This window comes from Crotalus tigris, unplaced genomic scaffold, assembly GCF_016545835.1.
Source record: "Crotalus tigris isolate CLP2741 ecotype Arizona unplaced genomic scaffold, ASM1654583v1 scf7180000017695.2238764, whole genome shotgun sequence".
In the NCBI taxonomy this organism is placed as follows: Eukaryota; Metazoa; Chordata; class Lepidosauria; order Squamata; family Viperidae; genus Crotalus; species Crotalus tigris.
The window spans coordinates 1326824-1349073 of NW_024096573.1; the positions used below are offsets into that span (position 1 = coordinate 1326824).

At 45.8% G+C, this 22250-nt stretch overlaps 1 protein-coding gene across 3 annotated transcripts in view; it reads left to right on the top strand.

Annotated features, from left to right (window-relative positions):
* The first annotated feature begins 214 nt into the window (after positions 1 to 214).
* Positions 215 to 22250, top strand: part of PITX2 (paired like homeodomain 2) — a 42890-nt gene continuing 20854 nt past the window's right edge. The window contains exons 1-3 of one of the 3 annotated variants that reach the window (XM_039338338.1): positions 215 to 1205; positions 14311 to 14366; positions 15092 to 15229. In XM_039338338.1, the coding sequence (XP_039194272.1) occupies positions 14321 to 14366; positions 15092 to 15229 (184 nt within the window). In that variant the 5' untranslated portion in view covers positions 215 to 1205; positions 14311 to 14320. Of the gene's footprint in view, positions 1206 to 2428; positions 2573 to 8484; positions 8939 to 14310; positions 14367 to 15091; positions 15230 to 22250 lie in introns of those variants that run through there. The other 2 variants (XM_039338337.1, XM_039338335.1) reach the window with 2 other exon arrangements.

Below are 22250 nucleotides of genomic sequence, written 5' to 3' on the forward strand. Positions count from 1 at the left end.
TTTAGGGTAGAGATTGAAGTTAACAATAAAGAATATATTTTGCATCTATCCTGTTCCCAGTTTTACACATACCAATGATCTGGCTTTATAAAAGACACTTGCTTTATCTCTCTCTCTCTCTCTCTCTCTCTCTCTCTCTCTCTCTCTCTCTCTCTCTCTCTCTCTCCTCTGTTTTGTATTTTAATATTAGCTTTGCTACTACTTAAGATTGCCTGTTTTATGTCAACTGAAGGTTAGGGACCACTAGCAGTTAATCAGAAGCATAGAATCCAAAAGCAACTGAAAGTGATCTACCATCCTAGAATCAATCTTTTTTGAAAAAGTAGAAGTCTACTGGCCTCTGATTTCTGTAGATATGGTGTATGTAATGCTTCTTTGGACATACGAAGGAGAGCAGAAAAGAATACCAATAATAAGTTCAATAATTAAGAATGATGCCCACTTTTTATGTGCATCTTATTCATATGGTTTCAGGCTGATTTTGATTTAGCTCTGCTACATTATTATGTAAAACATCTGCTAATGATAATGTTTCACAAGGCAGACACTGGAAATGGTAGAACAATTTGATCAAAATGGTTGCATTTCTGAGGGGCTTCCCAGCAAACATAGGGCCGCTAACTGCTGATAAACTCAAAGGCAAAATCAAGACCACCTCTGAATCCAAAGAGAAAGCGTAAAAAGTTTAGCTTGTTCTCCAAAGAGATCCTAGCATTACTCCCAGAGCCTAAGAAATCTGTAAAACTTCCATTGGGAATTCTTGGTTTGATGTGAAACTTTCCTGGGAAGTTAAAGGCTGTATGTTGCAAAAACGTGGCATAGGGACAGTGGTTGCTTAAACAAGCATTTGGTTGGACCTAGTCTAATTAACAATACAGCCTGATTCTAGGGAGAATAAAAGAGTTCCGTCGTGCTATTTGTCTTTTTTCACCCTGTGGAAATCTACTTTCTATGCTCCATTTCTGGAAACTGACAGATACCAAAACAGTCTGACAACTGAACTATTTATAGTTCTGTCACTATCCTTCTAATGTCTCCCCTGCCCATTTAGTCCAAGGTCGAAGTCTGGACAGGTTCTTCAGGTTTGTTCAGTGTTCCTTTCATTGTGGCGATTTGTTTTAAACTTAGGATTCATCTCTTCCAGGAACACGGAGTTGCCTGGTGCCTCCTCCAGCCTCTTGGAGATGGCCAAATTCTTCCCAAAGGTACGGGGAAAGGGGGGGGAGGGGAAAGAAGTAGACACTTTGGTTCCAAAAGTTGAGAAGACCGCTCTTCCTCCTCCTTCATCTCTGCTGCTCGACTTTCCTTTTTGCAAAAAAAAAAAAAAAAAAAAACCCAGTAGTCAAGGGGGGGGGGCATTTCCTCCCCAGTTATTTATAATATCTTTAGCTGTCACCTAGCCCCGGCCCGCTGCCCGCCCTACTATAATGGTGCTAAAGAACACAATAAATCTCTCGTGTGGAAATTGCAGAGGGGGGGGGAAAGATCTAAAAACCTGGTGATGATGAGTAGGCAGCCCGGTGCCCTTCGGATCTTTCTTTGGGGGGGGGTGTCTATCTTTCTATCTATGACTTCTGGCTCTTAGCCAGACTGGTAGGAATTGCAGTTCAAAAACAGCTGGAGTACAGCAGAGTGTTTCTCTCTGGTAAGGACAGGTAAAGTTGCCCAAAGCAGGAACTCAGGAGTAAATGGCACAATTCCCACGTCACCATCCCCCCCCCCAGCCCTTGGTTGAGAGCTGCCGCGATCAACAGAAAAAAAAAAAAAAGCAAGCAAGCAAGCAAACAAACAAAACCCTTCGCCTGCTTTTTCAGAAGCCCCTCCGCTTCTCACAAACCCAAGTTCAGGAGTGAAACCCGAGGAGCCCTTGGCAGAGGGGAACGTCGGGTCTTTCTGCTAGCCCTCTTCCCCCACCCCCACCCCGACCCCCGACCCTGCAAACTTTCTTCCCTTTTTCCACGATTCGAATTCAACCGGCTGGTCAGAGAGACCCGAAGCCAGCTTTGGAACTCTTTCCTCGGGGGCAGCCTTTGCCCTTGCCGGGCGCCCTCCGGTCGGCTCCCTCCACACAAGCGGGACTCGGAGGCAGGCGCGCCCGAGGCTCGATCGTCGGGGAGAGGCGGAGGCCGGGGAGAGGAGGCGGCTGCCTGGAGCGGAGGGGGTCGCCCCGGGGAGAAGCCTGGAATAATTAAACAAAGTTGCAAATCAGCAAAGCCTTCGGTGGCGGAGTCTCTTTCCTCTCCCTTTGCTTCCCTCCCCTCCCCCCCCTCCCAAGGCCCGAAGGTGGTAATTAAGGTCCGGGCGAGAGCGCCGGCCGGGTCACCTCCTCTCAGAGACCAGCCCTTCTTTCAAGGGTCCTTCTGCGCGGCCAAAGACGACAACGGCAAATCAATAAGCGCTTGCAATGAAAGGGCGCTCCTGCCTGGGCCCCGAGGCGACAGATTTTCCCACCGCCAGCCTGCCCCGCTTTCCCTCCTCTTCGCCGCCGCCTCCCCTGCCACTTGTGGCATTCCGCCGCGCCGCGCCGCCCCGTCCAGGAAGGGCCCCTTCCGCGCCTCTTCTCCGGACCCAGGTAAGCGCTCCCGGAGCGGGCTTTTCTCACGCCGCGCCCGAGCCGCCTGCCTCCCGCCGGGGCTCGACGGCCCGGGAGGAGGGCGGGGGAAGGCGCGGGGAAGGCGAGCGGCCGGGCTAGAGGGCGATCTCGGATCTGGAGCGGCGGCTCTGGCCGCCGGCAAAGGCGGCGGCCCGGCTGGCGCGGCCACCAGGCGCGGAAAGGGGTCTGTCTGCCTTTGTGGATTCGCTTTGGTTTTTCGAGAAGACTCCGGAAACTGGGGGTGGGCGGGGGGGGAAGGATCCCCCTGTTGTGTTTGCATGGATTGTTGCCTTCTGCCCGAATAGGTCCGGATTTGAACAATATTTCCACCTCCGCATTGTCTCTGTGTGTGTGTGCGCGCGTGTGTGTGTGTGTGCGCGCGCGCGTGTACGTGTGTGTGTGTGTGTGTCTGTCTGCCGGGGTATTTCCTAATTCTTTTCACTTCTTTATTAATTCCGAGCGTCGGGATGGGACGTTTTAATGAGGTCGTTCATTACTGAGTCAAGACAGACATTTATATATTCTCTTAGCTGAAGTATTTAAGCGTCCCTGCTTTCGCCATGAGAATAGGCTACCGGAACACAGGAGGGAGCTGGGTGGGTTTTAATTTATATGCAAATGAATGGGTCCGTTCGAAGGGTTTCCCACCCCCCCCCCGTCTATTTGTATGGAATCGAGATGCCTAGACGAGTAATACGAAAATAAAATCATAAAGAATATATGGAGGAGGAGGAGGAGGAGGAAGAGGAGAGGCAGAAGTCATAAAACAAAAGTGCTACGCGTGTGTTGTAAACTTGTACCCCATTCGCAAAATTGGAGGAAGAAGGACGAAGACTCGACAACATAATTCAAAACTGGGGGGAAATAAGTAGAGATTCACTCTTTCACACTGATTAATATTCACCTGTCTTCAAATGAGCCAGTAAAGATACAAAATCAAAGATATGGTGTTTTTTTCCTTACTGCTGACATTTCTTCTCTTTCTCTTCCTAGTTTTCATATTTATCTCAATTCCTTGATGAAATCAGTTGAATGTCTGTAAATAGAATTCTTATCAGGCATCCTCTTCATTTTTTTTCTCATTAGAGTAAGGTGCTAAGATATGATTTTAATGTACTTAAGCTACTATATCAAACATTTTTAGTTTGCATTCCCATCCGAAAATGCTTCCTCTGAAACAACGTTTTCTCCCCTCTTGGACCGCTAACCGATCAGCAACATGTTTTTCTTTCCGGTATTTGGTGTGCTTTAACTGTGATAGATTTTTAGACATTCTTATTGGGGAAAAATAGACAGATGTTAGAGCAGCATTTTTTCAATATCCGTAGTCAAACTAACAGAAAAGATTTACATTCATTTAATTAAGAGAAATTGATTTCAAAAAGATTTCATTCTTGGCTAAGAGGCAATTGCATTCTTTGCCCGTTTGTTTGGGAATCGGTAGCTTTGAACTTAATGCAGTTTACCAAATTTCATAGCACCGAGTTCTGAGGATTATGCTGCCTGGATTCCATCTCATGGTCAGTCCCGTTGAAGTTAGTGGGAATTATTTCCTACTAAGCGAGGTTGTGCATTTCCAGGATCAGCATTTTGATTAAGAACAGTTTTTAACCATCAATTTAAATAAGTATAACCTAAAGGCAGTTAAAATCGTTTCTGGAATCTGGAAGGGAAAATGATTTGTGAACGCGTCCAACTGATTCCGGAAGCCAAGGGCTTGTGTTTAGTTTGTTTTAGTCCGATCATCACCTTTTGAAGAAATAATGTGTTTTTTTTTTTAAGAATCGCTCCCCGCAATATCAGTGGATTGGTAGTCAGTTAGTAGCCATTATAACTAATAGCCAATTAAAATCGGCCTTTGGGAATCTTTCTGGAGGTCTTTATTTTTTTTTTTAAGTATCCTAAATAAACCAGCGGTCCTTTATTGGAAAATCAAACGCCCGAAATTTGCACTTTCAACTAACTCCGCCTGCTTATTAACCAAGACTTCAACCCAGCCTTTGCTCAATTCGAGATTCATGGAAATCCGCGTTAACAAAACTTCTTCGCGGCAAAATGACTTCAGGCGAAGAAGTTTTGCGAGAGCCGGAAAAGGGACCAAAGACGGGGAAGGGATTTTTGGAGCAAGGATGCTTTCGGAGTGTCCTACAAGGGAGTCTCGGATAATAGCCGTATTTAGAAATGGTCTCTGGGAAAGTCGCGCCCTGGTCGTGCAACCCTGGTCGTGCAACCCTGGTCGTGCAACCCTGGTCACCACTGCATCCTCTCACGGAGGTAACCTTGAGATAAGCCACAAGGGTCCACCTAATTAAGACGCTACACACTTCGTTTACGACCGTCTGCCTGCTCAGGAAAGCGGCTGGCGCTGTCTAGGACCGAAAGGGGATAGCGCCTTCATCCCACCCAGGATTGTGTTTCATTTACTGGGAGAAAGAGAAAGGGTGCTGGGATGGGGGACGGAGGGGGGAGGAGGGAGGAGAGGGAGAAAGAATTAAAATCCGCGCATTAAAGCAGCTCCAGAGTTTCCAGACAACCTTGCAGAACTCCTGTTTCGAGGCAGCCTGTCTAATATATTCCCCAGCGATTCTGGGCATTAATTAGTTGTTTAATAGGAGTATGACTAAAAATGTAAAAGAAGGATTAGGAGCGTGAAACGTATGTCCAGCTTCTTCCACGCACTCGAGGAGGGAATGAAAATCACTCTGTATCTTATGTTTCTCTACCAGCCATTTGCATTTCCCACCAGCTGCTCACTTCAGCTGCACCCATTCCTAGCTAGCGAGAGAAGTGCCCGGCCCGAGCCGTTCTCCGATCTGAAGCCCCGGCATTGAAGGGGCCGAGGGAGGCAGCCCGGGGAGCAACAGGGGCGGGAGAAGAAAGCAACTGGAGTCCGACTGGCAGTCTGGCTAGGTAGCACAGACGGAGAGCCAGCCAGCCAGCCAGCATTGGCTGGGACTTGGGGGGGGGGGACGGAGGGGAGAGGCGGAGAAGCAGGTCTGTGACAGATCCTAATTTGAAGTGCCTGAAAGAGGCAAGTGTTGGGGAAGAGGCGCGCATCTTCCAGGGCTCGTGTTGGGAGGAGGAGCAGGAGAAGGAACAGCCCCCCCCCGGTCCTCAGACGAATTCAAAGCAAAGGCAGTCACAACACGGAGGTCTGTTTACCTTGGTTATTTTACCCTCCGTACATTAATTAGGTGTATGAAACATCAGGGTATTCCGGGAGGGCCGCCTGGAAGTTTCTGAAAGCCAAACAAAAGGCTTCATTCTCTCCTGCTCTGCCCACCCACCCCCAGCCCCCACCCTCACGATCCACCCACCCACCCACCCCTCCACTTCACAGAGCGACCGAAAGAGAGATTTCAGGATTAACCCCCGTGGATTTATTTTCCTTCACGTTCCTTATTGCAAACAATGACTCGGGCCCCTGGCTCTTCTTGCCAAGGACACGAATGCGGCTTGATCTGCTCCAGTTTCACACGTGCAGTTGGGAGTGGTGTGTGAACCGCAGTAAAACTACCCGATTCGCCCGACGCAAGGTGCCTGTTGTGGCCTACGGTGCATGTTTGAGGCTTGTAGAATTTGCTAAATACCTTTACCTTTTCAAATAAAATAGGTGGGACAAACGATAGGAGGAAGATAATCCCAAAATGGCCTAAAAGTGGTAACACTGTATTTGATGTTTAGACACGAAGGGGCTTTAAAGAAAAAAAAGTATCGATGGAATCAGAATGTTCCTCAGTAAAACAATTCCTGTGTTTCATAAATTAATCCTTCTCATGTTTGTTCATACATTTTATTTTATTTTATTTATTTTTTTGCCTCCAAGTAAATGGGCCTAGGTTTACAGCCACGCTGTAGGAAAGGATTCCCCTTTCAACAAAAGAAACGAAAATGCTTAAAAATGAAATGCAGGTAAATCAGAATCCATTAAGCCCCGTGTGTTTAGGTTTGTAGGCTGAGAACCAGACACTCCAAAATGGCGCCCATTTCTCTGCGCCAGAAACAACCCATTTCCCAGCTTCCAACTACTACAGTAAGAGAGTTGAAATAAGAGCGTCGAACTCAAGCAACTTTTTTTCATTTTTCGGTGGGGGGAGGAGAGTTAGCTCTTTCAATTGCCGTACAACCGTTTTCCTTGCAAAACGGTTGTACACACAGTCAAATGTAATGGTGGTCTGAAAACGGAAACTGAATTGAGATTTAAAAATAGATTTTATTTTGAACGGCCTGTTGCGAGTGTGGAAGAAACGCAAGAACGCGGTCACAATTTCTTGGCAGCGTTTTAAGTGTAGTGTCTAGATTAGAACCTAACTTTTGAAGTAACGTGCGGGTGGCGTTTGTCTTTGTAATTGCTACGGTAGATCTTACTGGCCTTTTTGGTTAATAGTTCAATATTCCTTGATTCCCCTGATCAATCACCAATGTAAACGGAAATTCTTGTGCGCTGTTTCTTCTCGTTAGGGGCTAAGTAACCGAGCGGGCCGGATCTCTCGGCGTTACTCTCTTTGCTCCCGAGGAAGCGCGCCTGGCTCGGGATAGGCCCCCGACCGCCTCTGCAGAAAGCGCGCCAACTGCGCGGCAGCTACGCCGTTCGGAAACCGTATTTCTCCCTTCGCCTCGCGCCTCGTCATTTTAATAAATGAATGGTCGGTGACCCCGCGTGAACCTGCCGGGGGCAGAGGACGGACGGCCGAGGAAATTCTACACTGCGAGGCGCTTCTGGGCTCTTGCAGGTCGGCGGAGAGCCCGGAGCGCCTTCCCTTTCGCGCCCCACCGGCCATCGCCGCCACCCGCCTTTCCCAGCTGCAGACCGCAACAAGCGAAAAGGCCCCGTTTCCTGCCGAGTTCAAGCCGGCTTGACCTTTGGGAAGCCCGGCGTGGGGTCCACTGCTCGACCCGGCCCTTGCATTGCGCCTCTCCCGGCCGGTCCCTTTCGGGCCTCGACCTTCCTTTACCTCCTCCGCGGCGCCGCCCTCTTTGTTTCTTTCGCCGCCGGCTCCGGCACTTTCCCTCGGCCGGGTCCCTAGCCCGGACTTCAGAGGAGAAAAGGTAGCTGAGCTCAGAAAAGGGAGGGCCAGCAGGCCTCTGGGGGAAGAGCTCCCCTTCGCCCGGCCTCGCTCCTTCGCTTTCTCCCCCGCTCCCCCGTGCGGAGGACACCGCTCGCCTCCCCACCGCTCCTCTCCTCCGCGCCTGTTGGGCTACGCTTCTTTGACCGCTGCCTTTTCTCTCGCCTTCGCTCCGCCGCATCTTTTTTTTTTTTGACGCTGTGGACTATTGTATGCTCTCTCTCTCTCTCTCTCTCTCTCTCTCTCTCTCTCTCTCTCTCTCTCTCTCACTCACTCACACACACACACACACACACACAGAGGGGGAGGGAGGGAGGGAGGGAGGGAGAGAGCGCGCAACGCTCGCCCTCTCCCTCGGAAACTTGAAGTGTTGTTAGTGAAACTTGGAGTGCAGAAGGACTCTGGGATCGGCTGAGCCTCCCTCCCAGTTCTCTACCGGGCTCCCTTTCCTGCGCCTCTTCTCTCTGTCGCGGCGGTTGTCGGTTTTTCCTGCTCTGTCACCAGCTCGTTTCTGCCGAGCCCCGGGCTTTTGCTAAACGGGCGCCCTCTCCGACATCTCTCGGACTCTACTTCCCGTCAATCCCTGGCCCATAGGCAGTGTAGTCCACTACTTCCATCGCGCCCGGCTTGAGTGGAGGTGGCTCTAACCTTTCTCTCCTTCATCCAGGGTCCACCCCTCCGCCTTCTGCCCCCGCAACCCCCTTTCTTGGGCGCCCTCCTTTCCCAACAGCAGCAGCAGCAGCTGGGCCGCCCCTGTCTTCTCCTCCTTCCCCCCCCCGTTATTCACCCCTACCTTTCCCCTCCCCCCTCCCTCCCTCCCTCCCTCCCTCCGCCGCTCGGCTTGGCCGCCGACTTCAGTTTGGTGGAATCTCTGCTGACGTCACGCGACTCCCCCAGCCAAGCAGAGCGAGCCGAGCCGAACGGAGTTGAGCGGAACAGGAGCCGAAGGAGAGCCCGAGCCAGGCAGGGGGAGCCGGGTCGCCCGCCGGGAAGCTGCCCGCTGTCGCCGTCGCCGTCGCCGCCGCCAACCCACCGGGGCCCGGCCTCCCCTGCCCTCCCCTCCCTTCCGCGGGCAGTTCGACGCCCCGGTTCCTTCTCCCGGGGATCTTGCTGGGCTGCCGCCCTTCTCCGACTCAGGCGGGCCTCGGGAGTTGCTGCTCGGGGCGCTGGCGGCGCTGCCCCCCTTTCCCGGACCCGCCCGGGGATTTGCTCGGCGCTTCGGGATCCAGGACCCATCCCCACCGGGCAAGGCAGGAGCCCCCAGGGCCAACTGGAGCCGGTAAGCCCGATCCCGGAGGTCGGCCGCGCAGCGCCCCTGGGCCGGCGGTGAGAGTGGAGGCGGGTCTGCAGATTGGGTCCATTTCGGGCGGATGGTCCCGGCCGGTGATTTTGGGGCGCTCCGAGACTTCGGCTTCCTGCGCTTCTCGCCCATTTCCAGGTTCTCCCCCGGGCCGACTTAGACGGTTGCCCTTTCCTTCTGGTTTCCCCTTTTTCCTTTTTCTCTTCTTTTCCCTTGTGGCTGACAAACACGCCTTGGCATCCTGGCCTTGCGATCTCCCTGGGAGGGAGGGAGGGAGGGAGGGAGGGAGGGAGGGAGGGAGGAAGGAAGGAAGGAAGGAAGGAAGGAAGGAAGGAAGGAAGGAAGGAAGGAAGGAAGGAAGGGAAAAAAGAGAAAGAGAGAGATCAGGTCCTTCTACGGAGCTTTCTCAAATGGAATAATCCTTTGCAAAATATGATTAGCCTTCCGTGCCCTTTCATGTTTTTCATCCAGTCTTGGAAAAAGTCGAGAAGGCCAAGTTGCGAAGGGATTGCCACAGTGAGGCTGAAACTTGCTCTGTAACTGAATTAACTTTGATAAACACACAACTGCAATTACTCCTAGGATAGTTTACACTCTGCTATGGTAAACCCTGTCGTGTGCATCAGGATTCTGAAACTTGGGTTACTTAATTTTAGCGCGATCCTCGATGTTCTATGTGCTTCTTGTAGTCTCATATTCTGAAGTTTGTGGCAGATTTGGGGGGGGGGGGGTATTTTGTCTTGTCTTCTGACTCCATCGTGTCCCTATTATGAAATCTGGTTCCTCTTCCAAAGGCAGTACAAAGAGTAATTTGTGCTTCTTTTATTTTTAAGGATCAATAAAAGGAGACCTAATTTAAGCAAGAGATCAGACAGGAAATAAGAGTTTAGGGGAAAAAAGGGGGAGGATCCCTCTAATTAATTTAGATGGCTTTACAAAAGTTCCTTTATATTCCATGGCGTGAATCCACTTTTGAAGAGAAATGCAACACATTATTCTCTTAATTTTTCAAATATTCCAAATAATGAAAACAAATCCAGCCTTCTACAATTTCTGGCTATGGCTTTTGATGCCCATCCACCTTCTTGACCTAATTTTGCACTTTTTCAAGAACTCCTATTTGTATCAATAAGAATCAGCTTATAGGTCTATCTAAAAAGCTGTAAAAATGCAATTGTGAGTCACTTGATATTGATGAGGGAAGGAAAAAAAAAACCAAATGCCAAATTCTAATCTGCAATGCGATGTATTTCATTTTACATTTCTATAAAAATGTATTTTATTTTATTTTAGCTATTTTGGGTTAAAGTGTGTATGTGTTGTTTATAAAAGCAATTTAAGTTTCTGAATTTAAAACAATAAAATGAAAGTAAGAGGCAAGTGTATTAAGAAAACTGAGTCCAGAAAAGAATATGATTCTAATTGTAATATTGATTGATGGACTCCAAATTATTTGGTAGAGGGTCCCATTTATTCTATTTATGGGGTTATTTGCATGTATTCTATGAGCAGTCTAGCATCTGGGGCTAATATTAATAAAGCCTAACAGTCATTCCCAAGAGCCTTCTCCTGTCCCCTCCCCCAACAGATAAATTTGCAGGTTAGGTCTTAAAAAATCAATATGGCATGGTCACTTCTTTTTTTCTTGGCAAAAATCATGGTTTCTTTCTTCTTTCTCAGTGTAGCCTTAATCTTACTTGGCCATTAGTCTTAACTTGGTACTGCCTTCCATATAAATCTATGTAAATGTCAGTTGCAAATGTCTTTATTTCTCAACTGTCAGCAATCCTTGCAATCAAATATTTATATGCCAAAATAAGTAAGTACAATATTTAAAAACAATGGATAAATAGAACTCGTGATATCGCATTTTTAGAATAATATTTTTTAGTGGATCAATTTTTGAAAGTGAAGGACTTAAAGCCAAAATTAACACCTTATTTCTGTGTGTTCAATTAATTAGCCAGTAAGGCAAGCAATGAATCCCAGAATTTATCCTGGGAAACCTGCTTGACAAAAACCACTTTAAGGACCCTCCAAGAGAAATTAAAAGGGACTCTTAACTGCCTTTTTCTAAGAGTTTCACTACAGGTCTCAAATTAGGCCTCCATTGTGGGGAAAGTGTCTCCTTTGCTTCTTCTATCCTTTTTGTAGCTCAGAAGGTAAAGTGTTGGGGGCATCTTACATGTCAGACTTGACTCCTGAAAAATAAAGAACTTATGGGTTTCTCCATATACATTAAACTGAAGCAATATTTCAATTGCATCCATTGCTGGCACCCAGTTCTACTCTAAGAGACCTAGGAATAGCTGATGGTTTGGAAAGAAATCAGATGGTTTTGACTCTGGTCTGAGATTTTAAGGCCAGCCAGGGTGGGAAGAAGTCAGCAATTTTACTAGCTTCTAGGAATTTTCTCCCTGGAGTAAGAAAACGCATCTTCAACTGGAAAACAGGTTTCCCTGTGAGATGCATGTTTTGTAAGTCAGCTTAAAAAAGGATGGAAGGGTATCATCCTCATCATCCTCATCATTAAGTCGAGGGGATTATTGTTCGTCTTCCTGGCTGTTTCTGATTAGCCAGTTAGACAGAGCTGCCCTGTCCCCCCAGGGATTTCTGAGAAGGCTCAGAAGGATAAGTTGGTTAAGGGTAAGCACCCGTTAACACACTGAAACAGTGGAAGGGGATTTTGGGGAATCGGGATGTTAAATTATCCAACTGAAGAGGACATGCAAATTTTCTATCAAAATTACCATAAGTAAACATTTGAAGCCTGGACTAATAACCTCCCATCTGTGTTGCTTCATATCGAGTTAGTTGAGAGCTCTGGTGATGATTTTTGTAATATCTCCCAAACAGACGTCTCAATCAGGCGCTAATTTTGTGCCTTTTTTCTTTTTTTAGTGTTACGGTGTTAGTTCTGTTCCGTTTTATGTTCTCTGTTCTCTGTTCTCTGTTCTGTTTTCTGTTCTATTCTGTTCTGTTTTGTGTTATCTCTGTTCTGTTAAGTTTAAAAAGAACTTTTCAGAAGAGTTAAAAGTTGAAGTGAAGGTAGCATCTAAAGCAGTGTTTCTCAACCTTGACAATTTTAAGGCGTGTGGACTTCAACTCCCAGAATTCCACAGCCAGCAATGCTGGCTGTGGAATTCTGGGAGTTGAAGTCCACACGCCTTAAAATTGTCAAGGTTGAGAAACACTGATCTAAAGTGTTAGGAAAGCAGCCCTCGGCCCAGCCATGTCCAGCCAAAGGAGGAAGGCGGAGAAGGGGAGTGGTCCACTGCCTTTCTTGCCCCTGCTTCCTCTCCATCTCAAAAGGGCCTCCCAATAAGCCAGAGTCCCTGGAGAGTGCAAATTCAGACCCAGACCTTCCTCTTTTTAAAGGCCAATCCACACTAGTGATTTATAGCAACATCAGCCAATCTGTGCCATGGCAGTACCAAGGCTATAGTGGCAGGGTGATGGCTGGGTGAAGTAGACACTGCACATCTTTGGAAATGGAAAATGACACACACCTGCTCATGCCTCTTGAAAAGAATGTCCCTTCCCACGTGGGGGAGGCTGATACCTATCAAACCTTCCTGCTCCGTTATGTAAATTACAGCGTTTGTATGCTGAATGTCTTGATGTGGTCTCCTGGCTCAAAGGTGTCAGCTATTGCTTTATTCCAGTGGACTTAGACGAGACTAACATTTCATAGGATCAGGCTGAGTGAGCCCTTGTTAACTCACGAACAGCCCAGATTTGGTTTTATTTGGAAGTCTGTTGCACTGAATCAGGTAAGCTTTGCTTCCAGGTAAATGCCCAGCCTTAAGACCATAATTTTTGTGAAGGAGACTGCAGGCTCTCTTCAAGTCCTTGGGTTGATTTCCTCAGTGAAACCGACTTGTTGGTTTGAATCAAAATAAAATCCAGCAAGTTTAGACGAGCCCATTTCTAGGAAAACAGATTGTATTTGCGTGAGGGGTGGGGGGGGTTCCCCATCAGAAATGGATGGATGGAAAAATGTGCAATTTCCAGTGTAAGAGGAAAAAGTTCATTTTGGGTAGTTAAATTGAAGCAGGCTTTTTATGACACACAGAGGAGGGAATAGAACTTTCCTACAAATGCATTTTTATTTCATTGATTTTGCTCAGGATCAGATCTTCTTCTTCTTCTTCTTCTTCTTCTTCTTCTTCTTCTTCTTCTTCTTCTTCTTCTTCTTCTTCTTCTTCTTCTTCTTCTTCTTCTTCTTCTTCTTCTTCTTCCTCTTCTTCTTCTCTATAAAAAAAAACTGTGAGAAAATCCACTTTTCCTTCTAATTATAACCCCTACAGATCTATGTGCTTTGAAAAGGTTCTGTCAGGAGACAAATATCCTGGGGCCACCGGGCATTTGTCAGATTCCAGGCGTGAAATGTTGCACGTGAATTCACATTAGGTTTGCATCAGTGGACTTGATGTGTGTGTGAGAGAGAGAGAGAGGGGGGGGGGAGGGAGGGAATTTATTTCAAAATAAAGTTTATGCAGAGTCAGAATTCAAATTCAATGAATGAGAAAACTAGATGGCCTTAAATTTCTTCTAAAGTCAAGGCTTAAATCTCTAGTCAACCTGATTACATGGAGCATCAGAATTTAAAGCATGGGAAGTATATCTGCTTCACTCTCTGCGTTGAGCTGTACAGATGAAAGAGATATGCAAATGTATATCCACACGCACAAATGCCACATTGGGGGGGGAGGTGAAATAGGTTTTACAGAGGTAACCTCAAATCGGGGCTGTGCACAGGGTTTGATCAAAAAAGTTGATACATATAATAGGCAAAATTTGGATTGTGTGATTGTGGTCACCGCCTTGACTTTTTTTGACCACACCCTGTGGACACCTCTGGAGCTAAGCATTCTTGGAACCGAATGTCTGCTCCTGGAATTTTTATACTATATTTTCCAATCCGATACCATACACGCCCTTTCCCCCAATTTCCAGACTTCAGTATGCTAGCTGGCATCTATACCGGAGCTTAAATCACAGTATTTGGCTGAAAATTATGACAAATTGAAATCAATTTTTAGGTATAACTTTATTGCAATTTTATTGTGATTTTTATGTATTTATTCATTATGTTTATGGTTTTATTTTAAGGCCAACGCCCAGAGTCACCTCGGGGCAAGATGGGCGGCAAACAAATTTAATAAATAAATAAATACACGTCTAGAAGGGCCACTTTTTCCTTCCCCATCCATTACTCAAGGATGACTTCTTTTGTGACGCGTTGTGTTTTTCTTTAACGCGTTGTTGTTGTCGTTTTCGTTTGACTCCGTGAAGCTGACGTTTATTTCGCACGTCAACTCAATGCCAATACGTCTAATGTTTTGCAGGTAACGGGTTATGGAGTCCAACTGCCGTAAACTTGTATCGGCTTGCGTCCAGTTAGGTAAGAAAAAAAAAAACGTTTCGCCCCGAAATTGCTTTTTCCTTTAACCAGAACGACTTCAGGTCGAAATTTGCTTGCGCGCCGTTTACTTGTTGACCGTTTTCAAAAAGAGACCTTAAAAGATCGGGAGGGGGGGGAGCGTATATACCGGTACTGGGTACCTTCAGGGGGGGCTGAGTCAGGGGCAAAATGCGGGGCTCAGAAGCCCACCGAAAATTCCGTAGCCCCCCCCCCCCACCCCCGTTGGTCAGGCGAGAATTAAGGCGGCCTTGGTCAATCAAACGCTGCCCAGGGCGCTTGTCCCCCTTCGGGGGTTGTAGCCAAAAGCTTCGTGGCTCTCCAACTGAAAAGAGCCGCGCGCCTTCCAGCCCGGGCAAAGCGCCCTTGCAGTTCGAGGCCCCGGTTCGCCTCGCTCTTCCGAGCCCAATTGAGGAGGACAAGCAGCTCCTTTGGGAGGGCGACGGAGGGGGGCGTGTGAGAGAGAAAAGGGGACAACGGAGGTCCAGGGAAAGCTGGACGACTATGGGGTTCTCATAGGGGACCAGCGCCTCCACCTTCGCGCTGGCTGAGCCAGCCTTTCCCGGTGGCCACGGGGCATCCCTTAGGCCCCCAAGCCCCATCATCCCCAGCTAGCCTAGCTTAGCCACTAAGGACTTCAGATTCCCCCCCCCCCTCCCAACCTTCCCTCTGCGGAACAAACAGCCCTCCTTCTCTTTCCCTCCTAGGGGTGCAGCCTTCGGCGGTCGAATGTCTCTTCTCCAAAGACTCCGATATTAAAAAGGGGGACTTCGGCGAGGCTCCGGAAGGCAGAAAAGAGGCTTCCAGCAGCAAACTCTTCGGCAGGCCCCACCCCAGCGCCAACGGTGAGTCCAGGCGGCCCCCTCTGCCTGCTCGCAACGGGGGGGGGGAGAGAATCGGCGCCCCCGTACCGTGAACCCCCACCCCACCCGGGGGTTCTAAGGACGGCCAGCTCAGGGCTCCCACGACAAAGACAGGTTGTTTGCTGCGCCCGGAAAAGATCCCGCCGCAGTGGGAGAGGGGGGAGAGAGCCAAAATGGGGGGCGGTCTCCCCTCTTTTCCGAAGCTTTCTGAGCAGCTGTTGGCTCGTCTGCGGCGACCCGGGCGAGGGTTGCGCGCTCCCCCAGCCTTCCTCGCGGCGCAGGGCGGCGAGCTGAAGGCGGTGCAAGGGCGCCCTCTGCTGTTTAAGGGTGGGTGCGGCGCGGAGAGCCGCTCGGCGAAAATGAGCCTGTAGCAAAGGGAATTTGACCGGGGTTTTTCCTGGAGACGGGAAATATTTGCCTGGAGCATGTATATTTGCCAGAAAATGCCACCCTTGGCGATGTTCTTTTGCAAAAAAAAAAAAAAAGACCGTACCGTCTGTGCCGTCCCTGATTTCGAAGCATTCATCAACAAAGGTACAACTATCGCTAAAGGGCTAGTAATAATGGTAGGTGTGTAGAAAGTAGGACGTACACTAGGTTGAAGCGGCGGCGTTAGGTCTTTACTTTTTTGCCATCTTCGGAGAAAAAGACAGGTGGAATTTCCCTTTCTTCTTTCAGTTAAGTATCGATGTTTATTCAAAAATATGTCCCCGCGTATTTAAAAAAAAAACAGCTCCGTAATAAAGCGAGTTTAGCAGCCCGAATTGCTTCCCAATCCAAAATGCACCCGAGAGAAAAGAAGAAGGAAAAACAAGCCCCTTTGCTTTTTAAACCGACAACCTGGAAATAAAAGTAAACGAGACCTCTTTTTTTTTTCCAGCGGTATACGGTATATTACAATCATAAGATGGCTCTGGCTGTTCTTGTTTTTAGAAGGCAGTTGTGTTTAATTAGCAGAAATGCCATTTCGTTAATACCCCGAGATAATAACAATTTTCTTTGGAGCATTGTTTATGCAGATGGGCCCGGTTGTTTATGAGAAATCGCACGAATCGTAATTCCAATTGCTTCTTAATTGAAAAAGTTCCACTGAGTTCCAGTGGCACATCCTCCCTCTCCAGAAAGTACCGGGCAGAAGTGCCACTCAAGTTGTTTCAAAAGCCACCGCTACACACAATGCGTAGGAAGGGGATTAGACAGTAGCTCGCAATACCACACCCTTGCCCCACTGGCTTCCTTGGGGTCATTTTAGCACAAACGAACCTCTTCCACACATGCCGGCGGCAGAAAAAGACGTGTTGACGGGGCGTGTTCGCGCTGCGGTTGGTAAAAGAGGAGGGTAGCTGCCTTCCGTGTGACCCCCTTGACCTAAATTTCAGCTCCTCCGATTCCCAGCCAGGGGATCCATGGCCGGGAGTTGGAAGCGGAGTTGACAGCGCCGATTCAGGATGATCAGAGTGGCAACCTAGCGCTTTTGCACGGCAAGTCTGGCGCTCTTTCGGGGCCACCTGGTTGGTTGAAAGAACAACGTTTGCCATAGAGATTGACTGCAAAGAGAGTGTGTACAAACGCGCACTAGTTCGGGGCAATTCCGCAGAATGGATTGCGTCGGGGCGAGGTCTCAAGCTATGCCAGTGATGAGTAAAATGTGGCTGGGCGTGAACACCTCCTGTTTTCCTGCTAAACGCGCAGGAACGGTGGCATTTGCTGCCGTGCAGTTGCGCCCGTGCAAGAATTCCGCCACCCTTGAAAATCCCTTTGTAAGACAATAAAAGCGAATTGGCTGGAGGCCTGTGTCTACGCCACCAAAGAGACCTTCATCCTAAAGGGTTTTGACTCGAAACAAGGGGACATAATTTCTAGGCGAAAGATCCCCGTGCAAAGAACGCCTCTGAGGATGATGAGTTGGGAAATCATGTTGAAAGGTACGTTATCGAGGTGTTAAAAAAAAAACAACTACCCTTTTCCAGGAAGAGCCAAGTGTTGAAGAAAGTCAGTTCAGGGATCAAGGTTGTCTGCTGAGATCAGATTCAGGCGGGGGAGCTGGGATCCGCACAGAAAAAGGCAACCTTGATTTAGGAGGGAAGCGGGAACCCCAACAGAAAGTACCTCCCTATTCTGTGGATGCTCCGAGTCGAATTAGGTGAAAACGTCTAAGCCTAGCAGAAACGTTCTTTTCCAGAATGGCTATCCTTGCACCCAATAGAAGATATTGGCTGCAGAGCCGTGGACTAGACTAGATGAGTTTGACTTCTAGCTAAAGAAAAGTTGAGGATATTTTCCTCTGCCATGGCCTCCCCGGGAAAACAAATCGTAATTTTTCTAACCATTCCTTCTGCATCGCGAGTTTTTTGCCCTGTTCATTTCCTGTCCTATGCAATATGCCACAAGGTCTTTTTTACTCTCTTGAATTAGAAAGGAAATGGCTAAATAGACAGGTAAAGTTATTGTTGCTTTTTTAGAAAAAAAAATAGGAAAAAATCAGCTTAAACTAAAGGTGGAATAAAAAAAACCATTTTTGTACTAAGCTAAGGACCAGATGGTATAATATTGGGACGAGACTCCAGGGCTAAATATATCCTAAGTAAGAATGATAGAGTTGACCATAGGACTCAACTGCTGGGTGTTCTGTTTTTTTTTTTTTTTTAATGGATTCAAAATGGCGACAGTCTTGAAAGGCAGAATTCTGGGGGATCATTATGGAAAGATTCTTAACTAAACTTTTTGGGACTTCAGGTCTGCTCAGACCTTTATTTTCCAGGTATGTGGGACTAAACTATGTGGGCTAAGAATGATCACAGTTGCAGTTCTAGATATCTGGAAGGCAAGTGATTCAAGAAAGCTGGTGATGAGATTCAAACCTTCAGCTTGTGGAATTTAAAATACATAAAGCGATAAGATGCATGTGTCCAAATGCCATAGATGTTAAGAAGAAAGACTTCAGGAAATGTTTACCACAAGTGACTTTGAAATAAACATAACTCAAAAATTTGCCTTGCATCTTCTATCCTTCCCTGCTTCCTGCTTTCCTTCATACAGTATAAATGGGACTTACTATCGATGTGGACCAATCTTATTCTCAAGTAAAAGGCATAGGATTACTGTTTTCAGCAGCTTCCCTATGCTTAGCAAAAAGAGCCTCAAAAGCAGATCTGAAAAAGATTTCTGATGGATGCCTCAATGAATTGAATGGCCACTGTCCCCAATAAAATCATCTTAAGCAGCCAGTTAGTTTCAGGAGAGTTGTGTGTCCTTTTCATTCCAAAACCTATTTGGCAAAGTGAGAAAGAAAAGAAGCTTCCATTGATGGATTTTAGGCCACTCCATTGCCATCTCTTGTCTGCTTGCATTCCTGGACTCATCACCAAAGCGTTCATCATCAAAATGAAGGATTCGTTTTGTTAAAGAAGATATTTTGCATTGGAACTCAAACATCTCCCTCCAGTTTGTTTGTTTTAAATGCAGTGGGAAAGTTTGTGGCTAGCAAAACTTAGAACAATTTGCAAATGTCACAACAGTACCCATATTTTGACTTCGCTAACCAAATATTCATCAACTTTCCTATCCCAGGACTTTTCAAACTTGCTGGACCACCACTACTCATAATCTCTAGGGTTTTTTTGGCCAATGATTGAGGAGGATGGGTGCTGTAGATGAGAGAATATGTATTCAATACATTCTCAACAACCTCACTGGGTGGCAATGAGCAGTTTGTAAAACTAGACGTTCTTCTTCCAACAACGGTTCAATACACATTTAACTTGGAATAAATCTTGAGTTCAGTGGGACTTACTTGTAAATAAATATGTGCATGCTATCAAAATAACTGAAATGCAAATGTTGCTGACTAGTTTAATTCAATTATTTGGAATATGTTGAAGAGTAGCTCTATGATCAATCCAATGACATCTGAGAACTCTAACCTTAAGATGTATTTCATCCAAAGGTCTTGGAAAGACTTTTGGATTTCCTGCAATCCTTAAAACAAATTCTCCGAGCAGATGCAATTCCAGGCCAGGCCTTCCTTAAGCAGCAGGGGCTGAATTCACTGCATTGGGTTTTGGTTTTTAAAAAAGGATTTGGTTGGGACAACCCTGTTTGTGACAAACCAGTTTTTCTAAGTCTGGGTGTGATGTTTGCTAAACAAGCTTCGTAGAAAGTAAGCTTCCCTGAACTTAGGCAAAAAAATAAATAAATGGTGCTATCCTGAGTAGTGCTTAAATTTAAGCTAGAAGCATTTAATTGAAATCTTAATGTCCAGGTAAGCCAGGCAAATGTAAACCTTACTTATTTTAAAAGTCTAATTCAAAGAAGTATTGAGAAAGGTTTACAAGTTAAGTTGCCTATTTATCCTTCTTTCTTTCTTTTTAAAGGAGACGTGTTGCTAAGGGGATTAATCCTTCATAGATTTTAAATATGTTAATTGACCCCAAACAATGCCTCAGTTCAGCACCACCTAGCTTAAATTTGTTGTTCCTGATATTGTTGTTTTAATACACACTTTCAAAGAGGCATTTTATTTGTAAAAGACAATACTTTTTTTAAAAGATAATACTAGTGCACTAGGTCTAACATTAAAATATACTATCTATCCATCCATCCATCCATCCATCCATCCATCCATCCATCTGTTCTTGTATTCATACCAGTACATTCTTCTTGTTATAGTATTGTTGTTATTATAGACTATGCAAAGATTCAACTGCGTTGAAATTAAGACTGTGTATTTGTGTCTGTATTGAATTATTGATTTATATCTCAATGTTAACAAAAGTCTCTTCTCAAACTTTTCCACAACAGCCCTGATAGGTAGGTTAGACTGAAAGAATAACTGGCTCAAAATCACCCAATGAGCTTCCAAGGTTGTGGGTAAATTTTCTTCTGAGTCTCCTCAATCTTGGCCTTTACCTTCTCCACCATGTCAGCAATATTGAGTGATTCTAACTGATTCCAATCAGTTTGGAATGTCAGATCGTATTTATCTCAGTCCAAATTGATGGTGGTAATTTTGGAGTAAAAAATACATTATGCCCTAGTGTGTAATGATCCAAATGAGTCCTAAACCAAATAAAATGGGTGTTTGATTCAAATTAAATTCCAAATCAATCTTAGCCAGATCAGAACAATTCATCAATTTTTAACATTTATGTTCTGCTTTCCATCTATAGTTGATACATGTTAGCACAAGGATATCAGAAAACCTAACTGAATCAGACCAAGAGTATTTTTTTTTTTGTCTGCCTTTGTTTCCATGTCAATGGGATGCCTTAGTGCAGTGCCTCTGGTCAACTGATAGTAGGAATGGAATATTTTTATGCATTCATCCTAAAAGTCATTAACAGTCTTATTACTCAAGTTGTCTATGTTCTCCACATCTTTTAGGACTTCTTTAATGTTCTCCTGTATAGAAATTCATTTTGTATTAATGCAAGCACTGAAATGTGTAACTTATTGAGCAACACTTACTAGGTCAGATAATGTATTTTCCATTTCAATTATAAAAAATCCACAAGACAATCCACAAGATTTAACAGGGCTGTGAGAGAAGGAGTTGAACACCTTCTGAGTAGATCTCCCCACTGAACTGGAACCTAATGTTGATACTGGGAAAGTCAGTCATCTGAGTTGAGTGGGAGTAGTTTCCAGAGAAATACTGGATTAGGCATTAAGTGAGCTTTGGGAGTACACCTTTAACACTGTCCCAGGAAAACCTCCCATTGACTTCAACTTTCCTGTTTTGAATGGACATATATCCAATACAGGACATACAGGTTATCTGAGGGACCATCTTAGCCCACTGGAGTTGGCCCATCCTACTCATCCCACTTGTGCCTGCATAGGAAGCATGCTATGGATCCCACCAACCCAATTATTTCAGTTGGGTGGGATCCAGGAGGAGGTTCTTCTCTTCTGTTGCTCCTGCCCTCTGGAACATCTTGCCCTTCCCATGTGAGGTTGGCCCCAACCCTGCTACCCTTTCCCAGGGCCTAAAGTCCTGGCTCTGATAGTTGGCCTGGGGGCCCAGTGGGGGAACTGTACAATGGAGGTGGTTGATTAACAACAGATCCCATCTCCCCCTGCTCTCCCTAAGTGTCTTTGATTTTTAATTCTTGCTTTTAATTTATTTATATTTTAATGTATATATATATCTTTTTGTTTATAAATAGTTTATTAATTTTCTAGTTTTACAGTCAAATATTTAATAGACAACCTGTTGTCTGGGTCCATTAGTAATTCAGTGGTCTAGTCTTCTTCAGTCTAGATCCAATATTACACTAACAAATATTTCCTCTCTTCTTCCAATAGTACCTATTTTCCCACACTAGGCAAATACAATTCTTATTGTTATTAGTAAATATACAATTGAATCTCAACATCTTTGTCACATTTTTCTCACAATATCAATAATGTCAGTTTTAGGTAACTTTTCTAACCAAAACATATCTTAATTGCATTTGTACTTAATATCCGTATGTTCAATCAGTATCCTGGTTTTTTTTACTGTAAACTGCCTAGAGTTACCTTATGGTAAAAATAAGTAAAATACATATCTGTATATATAAGAATGTCAAAGAGCTTTATCCTATATAGTTGTAAAGCTTCCAAAGAGTTTTATTCTTCAAAGGGCTATACAGCAGTTTTCCATAGGCAGAATGTTAGTTTATCTCAATTCAATGCAGAAAGGGCACTCCCATGTCCCAATTTCTTCAGCTCAAGGTTGTCAGTGATGCTCTGGGTAATTTATCAGGGTTCTCCTGTAACTGACCTATGGGTCTGCTTCGGATTTAAGAAACAAACAGACAAAAAGTACTCTTTGGATTACAGCTTAACAATACAACGTAATGCTTATCTCTTCTGTATTCAGTTCTGAATCAGAATTCAGATAAGCGACTCCAGAATGGCAAACTCAAGCATCCTTCCTGTCCTAGATTTATCATCTATTTTTGTTAGTGCATGCAGCCTTTTATTTGGGGAGCAACTCTGTGGGACTTCCTTCTTGTAG